Source organism: Alexandromys fortis, unplaced genomic scaffold (assembly GCF_014885135.2).
Source record: "Alexandromys fortis isolate MF-2015 unplaced genomic scaffold, M_Fortis_MF-2015_v1.1 scaffold_21, whole genome shotgun sequence".
Taxonomy (NCBI): domain Eukaryota; kingdom Metazoa; phylum Chordata; class Mammalia; order Rodentia; family Cricetidae; genus Alexandromys; species Alexandromys fortis.
Window position 1 is genome coordinate 2,424,200 of NW_026067905.1, and position 23,909 is coordinate 2,448,108.

Below are 23,909 nucleotides of genomic sequence, written 5' to 3' on the forward strand. Positions count from 1 at the left end.
AAGGGTAGCCTTGGCTACATACTAAGGTCCTGTCTCATAAACAGAAAGTCAGAATTGGTTGTATATCCATTGTTTGAATTAGGGAAAGGTAAAAGGAGAAAACTGCCTAACTTTCTGAAATTTTAAATAGATTAGCAGTATGTGCAACACCATAATGATTTTCATGATTGGTAGTCAGCAGTTGACTAAGGATAACTCATAGTTCATAGGGAAAGGGATGTTTTAAACAAAGTGGATTGTTGTGGGATACACTAGGCATATGTGGAAATGATACTATAATTTCTGGGTAGAAACACAAGCTTTGGGAAATTCGGAACTGACAGGCGTGACTTGGACTGTCAAGTAAGCATGAAGTCAGCACTGCTTTTCAGAGAGTCAAAAGGGAAGGGAGCCCAGAGTCATAATCATAAAAGTCTGCAGAACAGTGGATGTTTTGATCATGTTTTTAATTAAGATTCTTCCTTAATGTCTGAGGTTTAAGGAATTCTCACTGATGACAGTTAGCTGCTTGAGTCAGAAAAGTGCTTCAGAAAGCCTATGTCCAGGTTCCCAAAGTCAATATTTGGACTCTTGAAAATGAGAATTTGTAAATGAAGTATTAGAATTTAAGGAATTATAATTTGAGAAACAGATAGTTAGGATAGTGTTCCAAGCAAGATTTCATGTGGAGACTTGTTAATCTCCCATCCTTCACAACAGAGATCATATATTAACCTATTTTTGAATCTTTTTATTGGATATCTTAGCTCTATAAAGATTTGATAAGTATCCATGAAATCTGTAGTGCAGTTATGAGTAAGGAAAGTGACAAAATGAAAACGGATACTCACTGTACTATTAGAGTTCTTATTACCACTAGAAGATTTGCATCCCGCCAGACAAGGGGAAATGTAGGTCACTCCATTCTTCCCACAGATGGGTTCCCATTGATTTTTATCACAACTGCAGTCTGAATTGCAATACGAAAGTGGTACATCTATGTGAGAGTCCACTGAGTTCATTCTAGAGACACATGATGAGAGACATGTCAAAGAGAAGACAGAGATGAAGTGAGAAGGACAGAAGGAAGGAAGGAAAGAGTGAAAATGATACAGAAGAAAGGAAAGAGGAGGAGGAAGAATAGAAAAGCTGCAAGAGGGGAAATGGTAGGGAATGATGAAGCCAGCGCAGAGGGGAGGGAAATGAAGAAGGAAAAGGCTAGTGGGCCTGAAAACTCCTACCCAAAAGAGAACTGATGAGAATTCTGTGCATGTTACTGGTGTGTGAGCCTATTTAAGCTGCTAGATACTGTTAGAGATAAGCTGTGCCAGAGACCCCAAGCCCTGGCCTTGGGGCAGATAAAATATCAGTAATACTTTTCACTATGTGGTAACAGTGGGAAAGCAAAGGTTCAGTTACTTGGAATACTCAGATGTCTGACTAACTCCAATGAGGACAGTAGTAGTGCTAGTTTATAGAGCATGAAAATCCAGTTTGGTGTAAGGAACTGGTCTCTCGTACGGGTGTCTGTTAAAATGAACTCTAGATGTAAATCGCATAGCCATGGCTGTGAGGTTTCCCTCCACCTACATTTACATCCTAGCCAAGATGCAGTGGAGAAAACCAAGAGTTTGAAGTCCAAAATTCCAAATTTGAGTCAATGACAGTAGCCAGGTAATGTCTAGGCATGGCTGGCTGTATAAACTCTGTTCAAGGGGAAAATGTGCCCATGACAAAGGTACCCATGACAGATTGTAAACACTCTAAAAGTGGCATGATTACCATAACCCAGCTTTTCTTTAAAGGAGAAATAAAAACTGATTTTGTGAACTCTCAAAAAAGTGTTCGCAAAAGTGTTTGGGGGAATTTATGAATTGTAATTAATTGTTATTAACTTCTTAACTAACTGACTTCTTGCTAACTGACTAAGTGAAGTTATTGGAAACTGCCTTCAGCCCTATTTTTCCTCGTATGCAGTCTTCTAATTGGAATCAATGCATCACTCCGTTGATAAAATGATATATACAAACCCATCATAAGTCAAGGTTAGACCAGCAAATGGTTTGTTTTCACAGATTAGAGGAAAATTTAACAGATGAAGCACATAAGACACCGAAGTGGTGAAAAATGCAAACTTGGCAATTCCAATCACGGTAAATTTGAATCTTTTAATGATATATCCTCCTAAAAACATTCCGGATGCCATAGCAGGTAGGGTTATAACTCCTGTAAATAAGAGAAAGATGTTGTCATTCTATAAATAAAGTTTGCCCGTTGTCTTTACATAATGAAATACAGTGTGCCTACATAAGCCCTTCATTTTTGTTGCTTCTTAAGTAGAAATTAATGACCAGAATAAAGATGGAAAACCATGCCCAATTTGGAAAAATAAAAAAAAATGATATCTTCCTGCCTAAAAGAAGGGCCTCATTTCCTGGTAAAAGAAGTCAGAAGTTGTCTTTTTAACAGGTGAATTTTATGAGGAACACCCCCTTTTATAAATAAATAAGGGCAATATATTTTAAGCTTCACCACCTAAAAGTTTTTAAGATTGGAACTATTTCATTATTTATCTGTGTGTGTGTGTGTGTGTGTGTCTGCATGAGTGGGGTGAACATGGGTACAGGTGTGTTTTGGTACTGCAATACTTGTCAGATTCTTTTTTTTTTCTTTTTTCTTTCTTTTTCTTTTTCGAGACAGGGTTTCTTTGTGGTTTTGGAGCCTGTCCTGGAACTAGCTCTTGTAGACCAGGCTGGTCTCGAACTCACAGAGATCCGCCTGCCTCTGCCTCCCAAGTGCTGGGGTTAAAGGCGTGCGCCACCACCGCCTGGCCTACTCTTCAGATTTTAAGGAAACTCTCATTCCAGCTATCCAGAAATGAGCTCAACCTGGACTATAGATGGATTTCTGGTGATTAAGAAAGATAAAAGCTGGCATTCCTTGGGAACTTGTGAAGCTGGTTCCCCTCTATCAAGAGGAGTCATTTCTCTCAGCACTGGTAGAAGGAACACATAGCTGGCTATCTGTGGTGACTATTAGCCTATCAAAGCTCACACCAACATCCATGTTTCCTCAGTATCACAACTACCTGTTGTAGTCCAGGCTAGTTCTAGCCCTGTTTACCTCATCTCCTAACCTAAACTTCCTCTGGCTCGTGGTCTGCCCTCCTCAAGCTACTCATCTCCTTATTTTTGATATATCCTCACACCCCTCAGCTTCCTTTCTTCTCCTAGCCTTCTCCGTGCTGTGCCCCTGTTTCTCTCACTGTGTTTTCTCTTATTCTTTATCCCCTGGAATTTTCACCTTTCTATAGAGAGCCCCGGCCAGATTCAGTCAGCTGGCCATATTCTGTCTACTTCTATTCGCTCTGGACTCTTCAAAATGCTTCTGGCTGATCTCTCTCATATCAGCAACAAAAAGCTTCTGCTTAACTATACCACTGGGCAGTCATGTCAACAGTTTATCAGTCATCTATAAAACAAAATAGGAAACAGTCTGCCTTACCTAATACAAAGTTCGCATCTGATGCTGACCGGGAGAACTGTTGTTCTATAAACTTGAAGAGGTAAGTAAAGGAGCCAATAAAACTGCTGATTTGTAGTAATGTCAGTACCACGAATATAACATACAGGTGGTTGGTAAGGATACTTTTCAGAGACTTTAGAAAACCTCAAAAATAACAACAGTGAAGAAAGTATTGTAATACAACTTAAACATTCCTTACATCCTAATCTACTTAATATACATGTAATTTAAAGTCACAAATACACAAAACAGTAAATTAGAGGCTACTCTTAAATCTTTCTCTATACAGATTTGTAAATATATCTCTTCAAAACTTTCCACATTTATATTATGTATTGGTTATTTTTTATGAAAATTATTTTTTGGTCTCTCCCGTTCTTTGGTTTGATTTGTCCAGTGGATGCTTGGTAGTTCTCCATACTCTTAGTCTTTCATACCTATCAATAAAATTACCTCTTCATTCAATAAATATTGTTTTGAGTTGGATACCAGGGGATATTTTGAAATATGAATCTTGAAAGTGATGCTTCCTATTGATGAGCATGTAATAATGTAATTTTATGTCAAGGAAGCAATACATTAAACAGAAATTTAAATAATCTCTGACCATGGGGAGAAGAACACTGACATTCAGAAGTTGTAAGCATATTTAATTTGTGATGATTCTAACTCATTGATCCCTGAAATGCAGCTTGTCTACAGAACACTGCCCAAGCAAATATGGTGTCATTGAAGTCACCTACCATAGGGTAAAACAACAAGAAGCAGAAGATAATAGTGAGTCGCAGGCCACATTAACACAGGAACACTAAGAAACTCATCTCTGCCATCCATGTGCTAGGATTTGAACCATGTGCAACCATACCTGGTTATAATTTTCTTGATATACTTTAAAGAAAAGAGACATTTGTGTGTGTGTGCATGTGTGCATGTGTGCATGCGTGCGTGCGTGCGTGCGTGCGTGTGTGTGTGTGTGTGTGTGTGAAAAGGGCATTGGACCTTTTACGTTAGAGTTACAAACAGTTATCAACCACAGTGAGAGTTCTGGGAACCTAACAGGATCTCTGCAAGAGCAATAAATGCTTTTAATCAGTGATCTATCTCAGCCATCCCCTAACATGTTCTTTTTAAAGTCAATGTTAAGTTTAAAAACCCTGGGGCTGTAGAACCCTTGCCTAGTATGAGTTACATTCTAATATTCTTTGCCTGATCATTCAACAAATATTTAGTTTTGAATTAAGTACTAGGATATATTCTGAAATATGAATCTTGCATGTGATATTTCCTATTTATTAACATGTAGTAATGTGATATTTTATGTCACTCTCAAAGACATGCCCAGGAACTTGCTTTCTGGGTGATTCTGTGTCCTGTTAAATTAACAATAAAATATTCTACTGATTTAGCTTTTGTTGCTGGTATTTCTGAGAGCAATTTTACCTTGGTTTTATAGTCCAGGCTAAAATGGAATTCATGATCACCAGAACCATTATATATAAGTGGCTTTAATTTTTATTTTTGTTATTTCACCAGTTACCTCTGCTTCCTTCCATTTTAAAGTTTCAGAGTAGAATTCAAAGATATGACTTTTATTAAAGAATTTATATCAATATGTTTTTATATAATTTTTTCTAATTTGTTCTCCTCTCCCTTGCTTTCTCTATATCTTTCCCCTCTCTTTCCTCCAATATAAAAAGAGCTGTTAAGACCTCATTGTCTTGGCTATTTTATCCACCTTTTCTAAATTGTAACTTTGATTATGGCTTCTTCATAAAACATATTGTTTTTAAATATTTTTAGCTCTCAGTGGGGTTAATATCTTCACATATGAAATCCTTACCAGTCATGTAGGCAGGAGCTTTTTTCTCTTGTTTGATCAAATTAGTTATGTGATTCTTTTCTTTATCTGTTTGGAGTACATTTGGAGATGATGAGTTTTTCCTTTGCTTCTGCGATGTTTTTGGAATTTTGGGTAGAAAAAAGAAGGGTATGGAAGCAATAATGCATAATAATCCAGACACAAGAAAACTGAGCCACCAGGCACCAACCCAACGTGCATCACCAGGAGTTATTCGGATTCTGCCTGGAATGAATAATTATAACAAGCCAGTCAGAAATCATCCTGAAAGACAATATTGATAATGACAGTTGGCATGTACAGATGAAGAAACCAAAGTATGTTTTATAAATCCTAACATGCAATCATTGTTTTTTTAGGTTTTGTGTCAACTTAATACCACCTACTTCAACAAGGCCATAACTCCTAACAGTGCCACTCCCTTTGACCTATGGGGTCAAAAACATATAAAATGTACTTCACCCATTACTGAATAAAAGGAGATGCAGAGAGATCTGAATATGCATCTGTAGTTATCAAATTTCCAAAAATTCTAAAACAAAATGGATAATAATTTCTAAATATAGCTAAACATTTTCCATTATCAATAAAAATCAATTCTTCAGCTCTGTAAGAGTTTCAAATGAGAAGTATTTTGACTAAGGGTTTGTACTGAAAACAAGTGATAAGATAAATGATAGAATATTTTCTCTAATTTTGCCAAATACAAGTGGTCAACCTCACAGCATCTTTCTGAAGCTTCGATCTGTAATTCGTGTGTTTCAAAATCAAATGTACAACTTGTGAACATGCAACAAATTTGACTGTGTAACCAGTTTTATTCAATTTAGTTGTCTAAAATAAGATTGGTCAAAATGTCCAATTTTATACTGATTTGTAATAGCTTGGTTTAGGCAAGAGATAAACTTTGTTTTCAGTATGAATGCATCCTTTCCACTTATAATTTATAAAACATAAAATCAAGACACTATTGAAAGAGTTAAACCAGTAACTTGGAGGCATAGAGGCTGGTCTTTGAAGGTTACTCTCCTGGTCACCTTACTGATTCTACTTACTCAGGTCTACGTATCCAATGTCTACATATAACCGGGCAAACACAGATGACATGATAAAGCCAATGATTGGACCAATCATTGCTACTGTATTCAGAATACCTGTGAACATATCAAAGCCATTCAATCAGAGTCCAAGAACATATAGTGATATTTTTTCCTCATCCAAAAGTATTTCCTTGTATTCGTTCTTCTTCGACTCACCCAAGATCCTTCCTCACTTCCCTACCCACCCAAATTTGTGCCTTCTCCTTTTGTAAATCTCATCAGCTATAGCTCGTGCCATTGTATGTTCTTGGGTATGGCCTTGCCCAGAGCATGGTAAAACCATCACAGGCCATACTAATAAAGAAAACGAACTCTCCCTCTTCCAGAGGAGATCAAATGCAGGGATGGGACTTTATGTCTAACTCTTGTCTCCATGTAGGGATTTTGTCCACCTTGAACTTTTATTTTTTTTTTATATAGTAGGTTTTACAGTATAATGTTCCATAATGCTTTTCTCTAATTATTTTTTAGGGATATGATTTTACTTAAGGAGGTGTTAAGATAGGTCAGTTCAATGGTAAAGAGTACCGGCAGCTCTACTAGAGGAAAAGAAAGGAGTTAAAAGAAAACTTAGTAATGCTACCATTTCCAGGTTAGACCTAGGAAAATTAAGGACTGAACTTCATATGTTCTGTATATTACCCAAGTACAAAGAAGAGTGTCCTTCTTTTGCAAAGTCATCAATATAGGAAATTCCCAGAGGCACTATTGGTGTTTCTCCTATGCCACGAAGCATGTTCCCCATTAACACATAAACCCACATGCGTGACTTGGATCCCTTTTCACAACCTGTGTAGAGAAAATGTGTTTATTTTAAGCATCAATTACAGCACCAAGAACTCTACAAATTCAGATATTTAATTGGTCCCGGGATGTATCATTTGCTTGCTTTTGCTTTTTTTTTTAAATTTTACATAATTCTTATTCAATGTACAACATTTGAAAATAGAAAATGACATAAAAGAGCACAGAAAACATGCAGAAAGCAGTATGATCTAAAAATCTCTTTGCACAAAAAAATCATTTAATGTTTTTATTCATCTTCCATACTTTGGACATGCATAAAATATACATATTATATATATAATATAGAATTAAATATCTAGCAAGTAAACATCACTTCTATAGCTAACTCTGTTAGAACAACTTCCTTGTTTCTTTTCCCTTCATTGTACTTCGTGTCAGGACATTCACAATGTTGTGAGAAATAACCATATCAGTTAAGAGCACTGGCACTGGCTCTTAACTGTTGAGTTATCTTTTTGGTCCCTAATTTTATCTTTATAATTAAAAAATACTTAAAATCTTTCCTTCAGTCGCAAAGAGATATCTTGGTTATAATTATAAATAAGTCTCTAAGCATCTCACTATTTTCTTAAAGCTGATTAATAACAATATAATTGCAAAGATTTAGGTAATTATTCTTTAGTTAAATTGATGTTAAAAAGTGACTTCTAGAAACAGTGGTAAGTTTATACAATCTCAACAATACAAAAAGAAAAAGAATTAACTTCTCATTTCTTTTACTTTTAATCTTCCTTTATCTGATATACTAGGTAGAGCTATCTAGAGTGTTATGTCTATATTGCTGCATGAGAATACTTTTAAAAAAATCTTCTATTGGAGTAATTATGTTTTTTATAAGGCACCTCTCTCTTATTTGCATACTCATGCTTTCTTGCTTGCTTGAGTTGTTTGTTGAGACAAGGTTATAGTATATGGCTCAGGTTTACCTCAAAGCCACACTCCTCCTGTTTCAACCACTGGGTTCTGGGACTACAGATATTTACATAGTCAGTTCTTGTAACTTTAACTGCAAGCATCCTTTCTCAACTTCTAATTTAAACAGTCCTTAGCTACTTTTCAGACACTTCTAAAGGCTCATTCTGTATCACATGTTCACACTATGATTATGTCTATATGTCAAGGTCAAATATATATTGTTTTGATCAATTTTGCTGATATATTTTATAAATATATATATATATATCATATCTACAAAGCTTCAAGTGGAATTCACTGTTACTATTAATTCTTACCTTTCCCCGCTATCTCAGGTGATGTTGCAGTGAATGATGAAGTTTGATTAACTAAACACATCAATGTGGAGTTGCTTAAAGAGCTGATGTCATTTTCTGAGTACCTGTAACTATAAGTACACCATTAGACTTAACATTTGGTTTATTTACCAAGTATTTTCACTTTTCCAAGAAACTATTTTCCTCTTATTTGTGTTTCTCTCTTTTCCCGGTTAATAAGAATTCCCTGATAACTTTCCAACCTCAAATTTAGGAAAACTAATTAGTAACAGTAAAATGGGGGGAAGGCCCAGTAAGTAAGGTCCTTCAGTGTCACTCAGGCAAGGTAGATGATATGACAGATGATACTCTAATTATTATGGAAACATTCCTGAATTCGCCTTTCTGTTTTGTGAACTGCTGGGTGCAGTAATTCTTCTTAATTAGTTTCAAATATAACAGAAATATAAACTTCCTTATGAGTTATGTTTAAAAAGCTAGAGAGTCATGTTTTTAAATCAGTCTTAAATGTATGCTAATTTATGAACCTTTTCTATCAAAACATTATTTTCTTTTATGGATGTACATGTATACATGAGCTAATGTCTCATTCTGAAACTTTAATAAATTCTAATCCACTTCAACTTGACCAAGGTGTATTTAATAGCAACAAAGAGGCTGAAATAAGAATGGGGACATATGTCACAACTCAAGAAATGCTAATATACCCTGTACCTCCATGCAGGGTAACCCAGTGCATGCCAAGTACTCTACTCCACTTCAAAGCTAGAATCAAAATGTAGTGTTTGTACTTAAGGACTTTCATCCTCTCTATCATGTAAGTTCAATATCCAAGGTCCTGAGTTGTCAAGATGGAAAATCATTAGCTGTGCTGGAAGGTTGAACATGGGGTGGATATTTAGAGATGTCACCATGTATAGAACATATGAAATGAAACTTAGTGATGAAAAAGAGTTTAAGAGACAGACCCCAGAGGAACGTGCACAAGACTGCAGAGGCACTGTAAATAAAGGTAACACATTTTCGCATGTGGAGAACTACAGTTTTTTTTCAGTTGCTCAGCAACTATATGGAAGGTCACATAAGAAAGTAAAGGACCCTCTCAGTGACCAGCATGCATTGAAAAACAATTTTAAATATAATTGATGCATAGCTGAGAGCGTTAAATACTTTTTATTGTGACTTAAAATAATTTCAATGTGTGTCCCTACCACAATATATATGCACACTTACAAATGTATGTGTAGCTCAAATGATGCCTGGGAAGGACAGAATCTATCTCTGCATATTATTCAAGTCTATCTTAACAATACATGGTTTTCTCAATAACCTGAACAGTTTTTGCTGCTCCACTGATAAACTGGTACCTGGAATTTGAAAACCTGTTCTAGAAAGTTTGGAGTTTTAAACAAAATTAAAAAAAACTGATTTGTATTTAGAACTTAGTTCTTGTATTGAATGTAGATCATACCAGAGCTGAGGGACTGGAGAGATGGCTCATCAGTGAGGAGCATTGCTTGCTCTTCCTGAAGTTCCCAGTTTAATTTCCAGCACCCACATCAGGAGGCTCGTCACTACCTATAACTCAAGGTACAGGGGATCTATTGCCTTCTTCTGTCTTTCGCAAGCTTCACGTGCATATGGTGCACACACATATTCAAAAGCGAAACACTCATACACATGAAATAAAAATAATGAATAAGTCTCTAAAATAGTAGAACTGGAACTGAAGGGAAGACATCTAGATGACTGGCTTCAGTCAGGATAAAAACATTGATGTCCACACTGACTGAAGTATGTAAAAAAGGTAAGATCTTGGGGACTGCTGGTTATCTGCATTTCAGTAAATTTAGAGCTTAAGATGAAGTCTATGGCTTTGGCCTGAATTGCTTTGCACTCATGAGAGCAACAGCTGAACGAATGGATATGAACCAGAGTCCATGGTGTAATACAAGTTTGGGAAAGCCTTATGAGTGTCTAATGGATATATAGACACGTAAACATGGTAAATGGATACGTAGACACCAAAAGTTAGAAACAGTTAAACAGTGGGACTAATGACTGGATTTGAGTTATTACAGGGATTTTGACTGAAGATAGGACAATAGAGATACAAACATTTTGGTGCTAGCCATGAAAGCAAAGTGTTGGCATGATGAAGAGGTCACACATAGAGAAATAAGTTTGAAGAGCATAAAATGATGAAAATAAAAGGGGGAAAGTTTCTTGAATGGTTGACTGTAAGAAGAATATGACATTAGTATGGTGTCAATGGGAATGCCAAGTGTAGCAAAGATTAAGTAACTCTGTCTCTGTGTGTTACAAATGGATCCTGGTATCTCAGCATCCCTGTTATAGCTTTTGTCCCATTTAGAGGTGAGCACTCAGTCTCTTTTCAGCACAAGATCAAGTCAGTTATAATTCCTATAATCCCTTCATGGATAGGGTAGATGACCTCCAGGCCCCAGCTGTTATTGGGGAGATAGCAAGAGTTGATAACATCTGGGGAAAAGAGAATTATTATGCTTTGACATTGTAGCCATTAGTAATTTGGCCAAGCTTCAGTGGACGGCCCACATGCCCATGCACTAATGGGACTTAGATAGTTATAAAAGAAAGTTTAAAATGAGGATGAAGAAGGGGATTTACAAGTTTGAAGGAGGGGTGTGGGAGGAGTTGGAGGGGAAATGTGGGTATATGTGATTATATTTCATTGTGCACATGTATGAAGTTCTCTAAGAAGTTTCTCAAAACAAGAAAGATAAATGAAACCCCATTACTAAGTTACAAGTCAGTGGGAAAGGCACAGGACATACTTACTATCCCATGAAGAAATGTGGCATTGCAGTCATAATACTCCCAAGGCCCATGATGAAACAACCAATTCCAATCAGCTTTGGTCTGTGCAGTCTAGATCCAAAGTAACTCACAAATACAATAACCATCAAATTCCCTAAAACAAAACCAAATTATATCCATCTGATTTGTCAGAGCAAATGCTGATGATCAATGTGTCTGGTAAAATGGAAAGTCTCAAATAGTATAGAGAAAACATTTGGCCCTTTCCTCAGATTGAATGATAAGGGAAAATTCACTCTAATTAAACTGATCATAGAAAAGTATAGGATTTATAATATGCAGGGACAATTTTATTTGTTTCATTTATTTATTGAAGATTTATTTATTTAATTTTGTAATATTATGTATGTGTGTGTGTGTGCACATGAGTGCAGTGCTCACAGAGGCCAGAAGAGGGAGTCAGATCCCGTAGAGGTAGAGTTACAGTTAGTGGTGAGCCACCAGATATGGGTCCTGTAAACCAAACTTGGGTCCTCAGAACAAGCAGTAAGAATTCTTAACCATTGGATTATTTTCCTAGTCCTTTGTTTTTGTTTTGAATATCAACATTTTATTTTTGGAATGGTCATCAATACCTAAGTTACTTTAAACTAGATATTATCATATTTCTTCTGACCTGTATGAAAATTCATAGGGGACACTGAGTTCTGGGTTGTAAAAGCGAATTTATTTATTTTTGCACCAGTCTATGGAATATGTTTTGGAAACAATAAAACATACTTAAATTGGATGGCAATATTGTTAAAGCATTTTTTTTTTCATTTTGGGGAACTTAAAGCAGACTAGATTATACTAAAATGAAAACAAATGGAGAAAAGTCTTCCTAATGTGAGAGAAAAACTGCTGGGAGCCGATTTGAGTGGCTGCCATTACAAGATGGCATTTGGCCATGGCCTCGCTTGATACCATAATAAAGGTTGCAGTTCTTCCACCAGAAAACAGGATGAGTTGTTGTGATCTAGCTGCCCACACTTCCCCTGACCGGCAGGGGAACTTCCTTGTGGTCTGTAATTGACAGGGATGTTCCCCTACTTTCTTTCTAGCTGGTGGGTCTCCAGAAAAGCAGTTGAAGTATCAAAGGTTGCTAGGCAGACTCCATATATAAGCAGCTACAGCTCAGAGCTCTGGGCCCCTCACTTTCTGCTCTCCCTATAACCAAGAGGCTCCAATAAAGCGTGATTTGGGAAGAATCCTCATCTGGTGGCTGTTCCTTCCTGCTATTCAGGGAGTTCGCCGCAGAAAACATTACTTAATGCAGATTTTATACATTCCTGGCATTCTTTAAAGTCTTAATATGTACTTGTCATGGCATTTCCTGGCAAAAATATCATAAAAGAATAAACCATGAGCATGATTATAAACAAATGATAAAAATACATTAGAAATGAAAACAGGTAGGTGAGCAGAGCTCAGGGAGGAAAACGTCAATTAATTAAGCGCTTTAATAAAATTTCTAGGGGGCTGGAGAGATGGCTTAGAGGTTAAGAGCATTGCCTGCTCTTCCAAAGGTCCTGAGTTCAATTCCCAGCAACCACATGGTGGCTCACAACCATCTGTAATGGGGTCTGGTGCCCTCTTCTGGCCTGCAGGCAAACACACAGACAGAATATTGTATATGTAATAAATAAATAAATGTTAAAAAAAATTTAAAAAAAAATAAAATTTCTAAGAGAAAAAACTATTTGAAATGTCATGTTGACTGCAAATTGTCTAGATTGATGTTGGGAAATGGAGAACTAGACCAAGCTCAGGGATTTCAGTTGAAGTAGGGGGATAAGGATTGTATGAGCCAGGGAGTCAAGGTCATCACAAGGGAACCCACATAGGCAAGTAACCTGGGATCAGAGGAGCTCACAGACACTTGGATGACAGTTAAGTTAGGATGGAACCCACCTAAGCCTAAGCTTTCTACATATGTGTGACAATGACAATAGCTTGGTCTACTTATGGGATTCCTAGTGGTGAGAGCAGAGCCTGTTTTTGGACCCTCTGGCAGACCTTTGGGAACCTATTCCCTATACTGGGTTGCTTTATCGGCCTTAATATGAGGAAAGAAGCTTAGTCCGGCTTCAACATGATATGCCATGTTTTGTTAACACCAATTGGAGGCCTGCACCTTTCTGAATAGAAAAAGAGAAGGACTATATTGGGGAGTTAGGTACAGAAGGGAGGTGAGCAGAGGGAATGGGAGGAAAGGAGGAGGAAAAAAACTACATCTGAGTTATGAAATAAATGAACAAATTTAACAGAAAAGGAGCAGAGGCATTAAGCTTCTGCTGCTTCATAAGATAAGAATCCCTTTGAGCAATTAAATGAAGCTTGAGTGTGATAAATAAAGATATTAAAGTCAAAATGAAGATAAAAGTAACCTCCTTAATGCTGCAAAGTTACCCTCACCAGCCCCACAAGATTTAAAAAGCAAAAACCCAACAAATATTATTATTCCCAAGCTGTTCTTTGTTCCATAAATCAAAGATACTATAGCTCTCTCAACTTTTCTTCATGTGTGGTCTTCTTGAGGGAGGGAAGATGGAGTCTCATAGGAGTTCATATGAGTCAACGGCCATATCATCCTGAACAAGCTTGGTCTCATCTGATCGCGGAAGCTAAGCAAGGTCAGGCCTGGATAGTACTAGGATAGGAGTTAGTAGGAAAGCAATGTATCTGTGTAGAGTCAGTCTTCCAAAGTCCTCTTTCCATCATGACTGGCAATCAGTTTGTACCATTTTTAGTGATATAACTGATGTTAACTCCTACACATCATGAGTGTCATTGCTTCCCAAGATATGACAACAAAAATGACTCCAGATATTGCTATATTTTGGAGAAAGGACAGAGTTATCCCTGCTTGAGATGCTTGGGCACAGAACATGTCTGTACTATATTTTTCCTCTTTAAGTCTTGTTAGTAAAATAGAAATAAACATTACCAATTTCAAATCCTCCATCAATCAAACCAGAAGTGGAAGATGGTATGTCAAATCTCCTTTCTATTTGCGTGATAGAACTTTTCATAATGATTCCACCTAGTGCCTTGCATATATAGCTGAGTGAGAGGGCTGCCAAAAACATCTAAGGAAAAGCAAATGGGGAAGGTTAATCAAAGTAGGATATACAATTTCTGGAACTCAAATACTTATCTACTTTCCTTACAAATACAGTTTTTCTGTTTTTCTATTTTATTTTTTAATTGAGGACAGCCTATCAGTCTTTCCCCAGTAGCATTTGGCATTCCCTTAGCTCTTTTCATTTTATCATTGTATAAACATATAACTGACATAACTTCCTAACTTGATTATCATTACAGCAGCAAAGTTAACATAGTTAATGAACATTTCCTGTCCCAACTTCCCATTCCCAAATAAACACTCAAAAGTTTAATATTATTTATAAATTCTGGTTGATAGTTCAGGCTTGTTATTAGCAAACTACATTTAAATCAGTTCATATTTCTAGTTATGCTTTGCCATGTGGTGGTACCATTATTAACATAAAATTTTCATCTCTTGCTCCCTCTGCATCTGGCTGGAGACTCCTGACTCCACCCTTCTCCTTCCCATCATCCAGAGATGGGTCACACTGTCTATACTTCCTGCCTAGCTACTGGCAAACCAATGCTTTGTTAAACCAGTTCAACTGGCAAATCTTTACAGTGTACAAGAGGGTTATTCCACAGTATTTCCCACTTTTATCTAATTAAAAAATAAGGACTTAACATGGTAAGATTATATACAACAAAAAGTTATTGAGAAGTACAGTAACAATATCTAATCCATTTGCATTTGGCAAAACTAGAGGCAATACTTAGTTATCTGTCTTCTGTCTGTGAATTCAAGGTTTTCTATCTAATTTATCTTTTCGCATAACTGAAGAAAACTAAAAATATCTAGTCTTCAACTCACTCCATCAAAGATTCCAGAAGAGTAAAATGTTATCTAATAACAGGGACCTGAAGCTACTTGGAAAGTTATACAAAGTTTCTCTGCAACACTGGGGAATTCAACTCTGGCCTACAGACCTAGCATGTCTCACAGACTTTCCTGTGAAGTAAGGAACTTTGAAGGACTGTTCTGTCATGTTTTAGCAAAGTTAGGCAGTCTCTGGAGTAGATTCGTGCTACTAGCAGCAGACGTGTCTCATGGTAATAAAAAGGCTTAGGTTGTTAAACATTTTAAATGACATATTCCATAGGTCTTTGAAGTATTTAAAGACCATCTCTCTAAATATATCTGTGTATGATTTGAAAACAATTAACATGACTATAAGTTTTACTATTATAGATGACTATTAATCTGTATTTCTTAATTATACATTACATTTAAATGAGTGGCATAAACTTAATACCTTTAAAAAAGTAGAAATATGCATACAATATAGCAAAACTAACTTTAAATTTTTATCAATACATCAAAATCCATACTGATGTAAAATATTTAAGATTAATAGTTGTTTTTGGATTAGATTCAAAAATCTATACTTTTATCCTATTTTCATATATTACCCTTTTCTTTTTAGAATGGGATCCCAGAATATAATCTCCTTTATTTTGCTTTTTTCCTGATCATTACCAATAACAACTTGTAACTAACCTCCCTAAACAATGACAAATTAATCTTAAATATATTTAGAGAAAATGAGGGGCATCATAGAAACTCCACATAGAGTTTGTTTTCTTCATGGCAAAAGCTAGCCCTATGGGCAAAGAAATTGCCCTTGCCTCAAATTGCTGACAGTTACTGCCCAAACTGAACCATCATGACACAAACAAAGATAACTGATGAACTTTTCCAAGACAAAATTCCCTGCTTCACAGAAAAAAAGTCTTTCAGACATGTTAAGCCCATAGACCAAAGAAGGAAACCCCAATGTTACAATGTCTGGCAGGAGAAAAATGAACTGAGAAATCATAAACTGATTTCTAATCTCTGTAGGGTATCACTTTTAGCTTAATCTTATTTGCAGTACATTCCAAATCTAGGGATGGGCAGGGTACTTTCAAAGCCATGTTTTGGGGAAGCTGGATGTAAATAGAAATCTTAGAAATTAATGGAGGTGGTACAGACAACAAGAATGACTGACATTTAATGTGAGATGCTGTTTAAACTACTTTTCGATTGTCATGTTGAGTTAACATGATAAATGGAAACTTATAAAGGAAATAATTTAATTTAAGGCTTATTGACAATTTTAGAAAGTTAGTCCATAATTATCATGGTGGGGAACATGACTGCAGGAAGGAAGAGATGGTTCTGGAGCTAATTGAGCACCCATATGTTGAGACAATAACCAGGAGGCTGTGAGAGTACCATGTGGGAATGGCATGGACTTTTTGAAACGTCAAAACCCTCTCCTAATGACACACCTCCTCTAACAAGGCCACACCCCCTTATTTGAGTGTTACTTCTGAGCTATTGTCTACTTTTTGTGTGTGTGAAATGGGGTCTCACATAGACCTGAAGCTTATCAGGTATTCTAGGAAAACTGACAAGAGAGTACAGGGAAGTTTGCCTCAACCTGATCACTCTGGGATTAAAAGAGCACACTGCCACACCATTCTCTTTGCATGAGTTCTAGAATTCAAACATGGGTCTCCCAATAAAAATGCTTTACTGACTGAGTTATCTCCCAGCCAAAAGCAATTTTTAAAAGATTAAAATATATGAACTATTTTCCCTACAAAGATAGGTTTAAAAAAAAAAGCAAGAGCAGAATAAAGACAAAAAAATCACACATATGTGACTTAAACCACACATTTGGAAACAACTAATGGGTCATGAAGGAATTTCAGAATATTTTAGAAAATGCCTAGAAACAAATGGAAGTAAAAGCACACTATTTCAGAAATAATGGGATGACATCTCCATGGACACCTGGGAACACCTCTAGAGTCAAGTCTCTTGCCGACCCTAAAATGGCTCCCTTAATTAAGATATATACTCCCCTACTCCCATATCCACCCTGCCTCCATCCCAACCGTCCCATTCTCCCAAGCTCTCCCCATCCTCCCCTTCTCACTTTTTTCTCCCCAATTCCTCTTACCCCCACCCCATCCCCACCCCCAAGTTTCCAATTTTTGCCTGGCAATCTTGTCTCCTTCCAATTATCTCCTTCCAGTTATCAGGAGGATAACTTTATTTCTTTCTTTGGGATCACCTTTTTATTTAGCTTCTTTAGAATCTCATATTATAGGCTCAATTTCCTTTATTTATGACTAGAATCCTTGGGCAGCTGAGGAAAGGGAGCCTGAAATGGCCCTATCCTGTAGCCATACTGATGAATATCTTGCATATCACCATAGAAACTTCATCTGGATATGGATGAAGCTAGAGACAGAGACTCCCACTGGAACACTGGACTGAGCTCCTGGGTCCAAATGAGGAGCAGAAGGAGGGAGAACATGAGCAAGGAAGTCAGGACCGGGGGTGGGTGCGCCCACACACTGAGACGGTGGGGCTGATCTAAAGGGAGCTCACCAAGCCCAGCTAGATGATGGAGCATGTGATCAAACCGGACTCCCTGAACGTGGCTGACGAGGGCTGACTGAGAAACCAAGGACAATGGCACTTGGTTTTGATGCTACTGCATGTAATGACTTTGTGGGAGCCTAGTCTGTTTGGATGCTCACCTTCCTAGTCCTAGATGGAGGGGGGAGGACCTTGGACTTCCCACAGGGCAGGGAACCCTGACTGCTCTTAGGACTGGAGAGGGAAGGGAAGAGGGATAGGGGGAGCAGGAGGGAAATGGGAGGAGGGGAAGAGGTGGAAATTTTTTAATTAAATAATATTTTTTAAAAAAAAGACAAAAAAAGAGAGATACAGGTTAACAGATTGGACATGAAAACAGAATCTATCCTTCTGCTGCATAGAAAAAAAAACCACACACACACACACACTTTGACCTCAAAAACAGACATAGCCTCAGAATAAAGGGTTGAGAAAAAATTTCCAATCAAATGGACATAAGAAACAAAATGGTGTAGCTACCCTAATATCTAAAAAATAGACTTCAAATTAAAATCAATCAAAAGAGACAAAGAAGGACATTTCATATTAGTCACAGAAAAAAATCATCAAGAGGAAATCTCAAAACTGACCATCCATGCCCTGAATATAAGGGTACCCTCATATGTAAAAGAAACACTTCTAAATATTTAATCACACAGTATACCCCACACAAATAGTGGGAAACTTCAACACTCCACTCTCCCCACTAGACAGGTCTGTCAGACAAAAAAAATTAACAGAGGAATAAGGGAACTAACACATGTTAAGGCTCAAATGGACTTGATAGACATCTATAGAATATTCCACCCAAATAGGAAAGAATATACCTTCTTCTCAGCACCTCATGGAACCATCTCAAAAAATGACCACATTTAGGAAACAAAACAAACATCAACATATACAAAAAATTGGAATTACCCCATGTATCTTATCAGATCACCATAACTTAAAATTAGAATTCAACAGCAACACTAATTTCAGAAAGCCTACAGGCACATGAAGCACAGATATACACTTAGGCACATATATGCACATTAGTTAATTAATTAATGATTTCTTTAAATGTCTATTATGCTCATCTGTCCAGAAAAAAAACTGTGCTTATGTTCAGGAAAAGGATGATATATAATATCATTCTCAGAATTTAATAAATATGCATTTAATGATTCTTAATGGCCTGTATATTTCTCCCACATCTCTTTGAGAAGTAATAATTATATAAGTTTTAAAGATTCTATCTTTCCCTGCCCTAACTCTTTAAATTTTTTTTCTATGGCTGAAATCTCTGCTGTAAGTCTATTGGCTCATGGTCACTTAGTAGATTTTAATTTTTTAACAAATATTTTACTCTTTGTGAATCCATATTTTCTTTGCATACATATGTCAGTGTGCCAAGTGCATGCATGCCTATGAGGACCAGAAGAGGGTCTAGAATCCCTTGGAACTAGAGTTATTGATGATTATAAATGGACTTGTGCATGCTGAGAACTGAACCTGGGTCCTCTGGAAGAGCAGTTAGTCCCCTTTCCAGCACAGTAGATCTTAAACAAGACCTGACAGAACCAAGAGGAGTTAAAGTCTATATTTACCTGTGATCTTGTCAAGGGTTTATTTATTTTGGCCATGGATCTGAGCTTGACATCAGGTGACAGCTCCAGGTTCAACTGAGTCCCCTGTGCAGTTTTGAAGGACTCAGTTGCCTTTTCTGGGTGATAATTGATTTGCTTAACAAACATTAACTGCAATTACAATAAGGCACTTGCTTTGCTCAACTTCAGTGTCAAAAATGGTTCAAAGGGTCATGGACAGTAAAAATAAACTATGAAATCTTCTAAGAAAATTAAAATCACCTGAGGACAAAGAGTCAGAGGCAAACAGTGTAATGAGGACTGAGTCCTAACACCACCATAAATCTGTTATGAAATACTCAGGAAAAAGTGACTGATTGAGCCCCTCCCAAGTGAAGCGTTTACAGATGTAGCCATTAATTTATGAAATAAATATTAGGAGATCAAAGACATTTACCCATTAAAGAAGAAACAGCATTTAGGGTAAAACAGGCAGCAGGTGAAAGCTTCTGGGCCACTGAAGAGTATGGGGCTGTTGAAAAGCAGAGAGGGGGTGATAGGAAGTGAGGGAGAGAAAAAGAGACAGAAGGAACAATGGAAGGAGGAAAGGAGGAAGGAAGAGAGAACGTGTGAAGGTACAAAGAAGCCTAGCATTAGGAGGCCAGTGCATATTTTAAATGTAAGATAAAGATGTGATATGGTTCAGCAGGCAAAGGTACTTCCTTCCAAACCTCATGGTCTCAGATCAATCTCCAGGAAGGCAAAAGCCAACTCCTTCATATTTTCCCCTTGCATTCATATGTGTAGCATGACATGCACTCCTTAGCACATAGGCAAACAAACATGCATGCATGCACACACACACATAAACACACGTATATCTCGTGTACATGCATATACAATAAATAAAAAGTTTACAAATAATATGCCTTACAAGAGAAAATATTGTAGGTCAATTTTGAGAGTCATAATGAAGATGAGCAAGGAACTATCTGCTAAGCTGAGCTCATAGTTAAATAGAATAAATAATCATGAATACGTTGTAAGAATGTCACAGAGAGAAACAAAGGTAATATAGAGACAGGCAAGGGCAGATTTTGTTCTGTAGTTTCTGCTCTCCAGTGTTGCCTGTGGAGTGTTGGTATAAGAAATCAGGGAAAGAGAGGGATCTTGCAGGCAGATCTGACCCTACAGAGTTTTGATAGGGGTGTTTTGAAAGTAATGAAATAAAGATCTTTAATTCCTGGAGCATTTACCACAATATTTCTAACTTTTACTTTTCAGATACTTTATTTGATGAGTTTCACCTACGTTTTATGTGTTCTTGGACATAATTCTTATCCTTCGGTGAAATTCTAAACAATACCCATGCCATCAACTCTCGCTGCTTTTGTGTTATATTTTAATTTTGTTATTATTTATTTGTTGTGTTTATGTTGGTACATATATGCCATAGTGCATGTAGAATTCAGAGGACAACCTGCTGGAGTGCCTTTTCTCCTTATTCTATACATATGTACCTCCTGTGATTTGATTAGACTCAGGCATAGTAGCCACAACTTTACTCAACAGATCCTTTCTTCCTGAGCTGTCTCCCAGTCCTCCTACAGTTAAGAGCTTTACTTACAATGTGAATTTTTGGTTATAAGTTGTTTCCTTAATATAATAATTCTAATGTAATGTTTAAAATTATACTAGATTTGCAGATTTGAAAAAACACACATATAATGACAAGGCCTCATTGTACAGACTATGTTGGCCATGTATCTAGAGTTGTCCTGCCTCTGTCTGCCACTTGCTAAGATGCAGACGTGTGCCAACATGCTTGACCTGAGCATGAGTTATTACTTTTTTGACTCATATGGAAAATCTTAGTAACCAGAGACCTGCTCAATCAAATCTGCATAAGCCTGTCTTCACATTTCCCTTCATCCCTAGACTCCAGGCCTGTGAATTTGGTCTTGGCTTTCTCTTCTAATAACTTCACACTTGGTCCATCAATAGGCATGGCTACTTAGTATTTTAACTAGTATTAATACAGGTGTATAATTCATGTCTATCTCTGCTACTCAGTGTGAGGTTAATGACAACTATTGGGCTGCTAAGAGTTGAGGGTCATAACCTTATAGGATAAAATGCCAACATCTTAGGGTCCTGCTCAGCAGAACAGCTGAAGAAAGATTTTTGATCATGAGGTTTGGGATTTTTCTTCTAGACACAACACTCTCCATACTCCTATGCTCCTAGAGAGACTTGTTCCTTACAAATACAGGAAACTCTGATTAAACCTTATTTGGAAGTATGTAGAAAGACCAGCCTCCATCAAGTAACAAGGTTTATCTCTTGAGCATAGAATTCTGCATCTAAAATGTCAAAACATGCAATTTTTCAAATAGATGATTGATGATATAACAAAAGATCAGAAAATTTTAGAAATTTTCAAAAGGAAAACATCACCTATTACAACAAATTTATGATTAAATTTAGCAAAAGGTGACTAAGAAAGTAGTCACATATGTAGAAATAAGATGCTTGCTTGTACACTAAGGAAATAATAATAAAAATTTAAGAATAAGTCTTGGATTGACAAGATGTTGACAGTGAACCTAACTGTAAAATGTTGGGGAGTGAGGCATTAGGATTATGCATCAGTAGGAAGAAGTTGCCATCCTATCCTTAAAATAAGGAAGAGAACTGAAAAACTAACTTTTCTTGGATTGCCAAGATATGAGAATATGCAGCAAACCATTTCCTTCTCTGGGATTGAAGAGAAGTGTCAGAAAAATTGAGACCTACCATTTGTAAAAGTAGAAACCCAATTTTCCTTTGTTTAAAAAAAGAGGGGGAAGTGGTGTGGGACCATGGTCTGTATTCTATCAATTATATTTTAAATAAATGCTGGTTGGCCAATAGCCAGGCAGGAAGTATAAGCAGGACACCAGACAAGAAGTAGAGGCAGGTGGAGAACAAGAGAATTCTGAAAAGAAGGAAGCCAATTCCTCTGCAGTTCTGGTCCTGCCAAGAAGAAGCAAGATGTGACTGCCTCGCTGAAAAAGGTATCGAGCCATAAGACTAACATAGACAAGAATAATGTGTTAATATAAGTTATAAGATTTAATAAAAAGCCTGAGCTAATGGGCCAATCAGTTTATAACTAATGTGGACCTTTGTGTGATTTCTTTGGAACTTAATGATTGCAGGAACAGAGCAGGACAGACACCTCAGTCAACAGCTCCAGACAAATAAGAATTAGTAGCAGAAAAGACAACCTCAACTGTAATTGAATTGCTGAATGCACAGATATGAATGTGGCTATGGTTAGAAATTCTCTGCATTATCTGTCAGACCCTATCCTTTCTGATGTGGGAGTGATTTCTTATTCATAAAGAAACTGCCTTGGCCCATTTTATTGGTTAGAACATAGGTGGGTGGAGTAAACAAAAGAGAATGCTGGGAGAAAGAAGCTGAATCAGAGGGTCACCATGGTTCTCCCACTCCAGACAGACGCAGGTTAAGATCTTCTCTGGTAAGCCACCTCGTGGGCCACAGAATATTAGAAATGGGTTAGATTAATATGGAAGAGCTAGCCAATAAGAAACTGGGACTAGCCGGGCCAGGCAGTGTTTAAAAGAATACATTTTCCGTGTAATTATTTCATGCATAAGCTAGCCATGGGGGCGGCCGGGTGCCGGAACGCAGCCCCGCTGCTCCTAATTCTACAGAGTGGCACCCAGACGTGATGGGCTAAATCCACTTAAAAACCTGAGAAGGCTTAAAAATAAGGGAGAGAGAGTTTAACACAGATTTTTTGCTGTTTGCTGGTAGCGTGCTGTAGAGAAATTTCCTGATTCAGCAACAGCAGCAGAAAAAAAGCTGCATCATTTTAAAGCACGGCTTCCTGGGGCTGTGCTGCCAGCATGAACTCTGGCTTTAAAGCATTTCAAGGCTTTTATGGGAGTGGATGTTTTTGTTCCCGCTTGGGATCGGAGGAGAGTGCTCTGAGACCATGCCGATGGCTCAGCGCTCCCTGCCTGAACCTGGGCAGAAGGCAGAATCAGGCTTAGGCAGGCGGAAGACCATGGCGGATTCCTGTGGCCATACAGACTGTTTTCAGACTGCACAGTGCTCTGCTTGTCAGATTTGGCTGTAACTTGGATGAAAAGAGTTTCTGTGCTGCACACTCAGTCTCAGAGTTAAACTGCTGAGTGTGGCTCCAATGTGGACTTGCTGTGTGCCTGGAACTGTGAATGGTTCAGGGGCACCAAATGGATCTGAGGCAGGAGCGGCTGCTCCATGCTGAACTATGCTGACCTCAGACAGGAACTACCATAATTGCCATAATAACAACGCAGTTAAGGTTTAGACTGGGCAGGACACAGGCAGTACCGTATTACCTGTACAGGGTAATACAACTTAAGTTTTTAAGAACTGCTTAACATTTTAAAAAATGCTCCTGGATAGTAAAAAAAAAAAAAAAAA

At 37.3% G+C, this 23,909-nt stretch overlaps 1 protein-coding gene across 2 annotated transcripts in view; it reads right to left on the reverse strand.

The window, feature by feature from the left end:
• Nucleotides 1–23,909, reverse strand: part of LOC126497213 (solute carrier organic anion transporter family member 1B2-like) — a 75,500-nt gene that overhangs the window by 13,076 nt on the left and 38,515 nt on the right. Inside the window, exons 4-12 of one of the 2 annotated variants that reach the window (XM_050135115.1) lie at nt 14,290–14,431; nt 11,322–11,454; nt 8,502–8,611; nt 7,105–7,251; nt 6,418–6,516; nt 5,345–5,587; nt 3,484–3,648; nt 2,010–2,205; nt 831–1,002 (exon numbers count right to left, since the gene is read on the reverse strand). In XM_050135115.1, coding sequence (XP_049991072.1) covers nt 831–1,002; nt 2,010–2,205; nt 3,484–3,648; nt 5,345–5,587; nt 6,418–6,516; nt 7,105–7,251; nt 8,502–8,611; nt 11,322–11,454; nt 14,290–14,431 — 1,407 coding nt within the window. The remainder of the gene's footprint in view (nt 1–830; nt 1,003–2,009; nt 2,206–3,483; nt 3,649–5,344; nt 5,588–6,417; nt 6,517–7,104; nt 7,252–8,501; nt 8,612–11,321; nt 11,455–14,289; nt 14,432–23,909) is intronic. The other variant, XM_050135116.1, reaches the window with a different exon arrangement.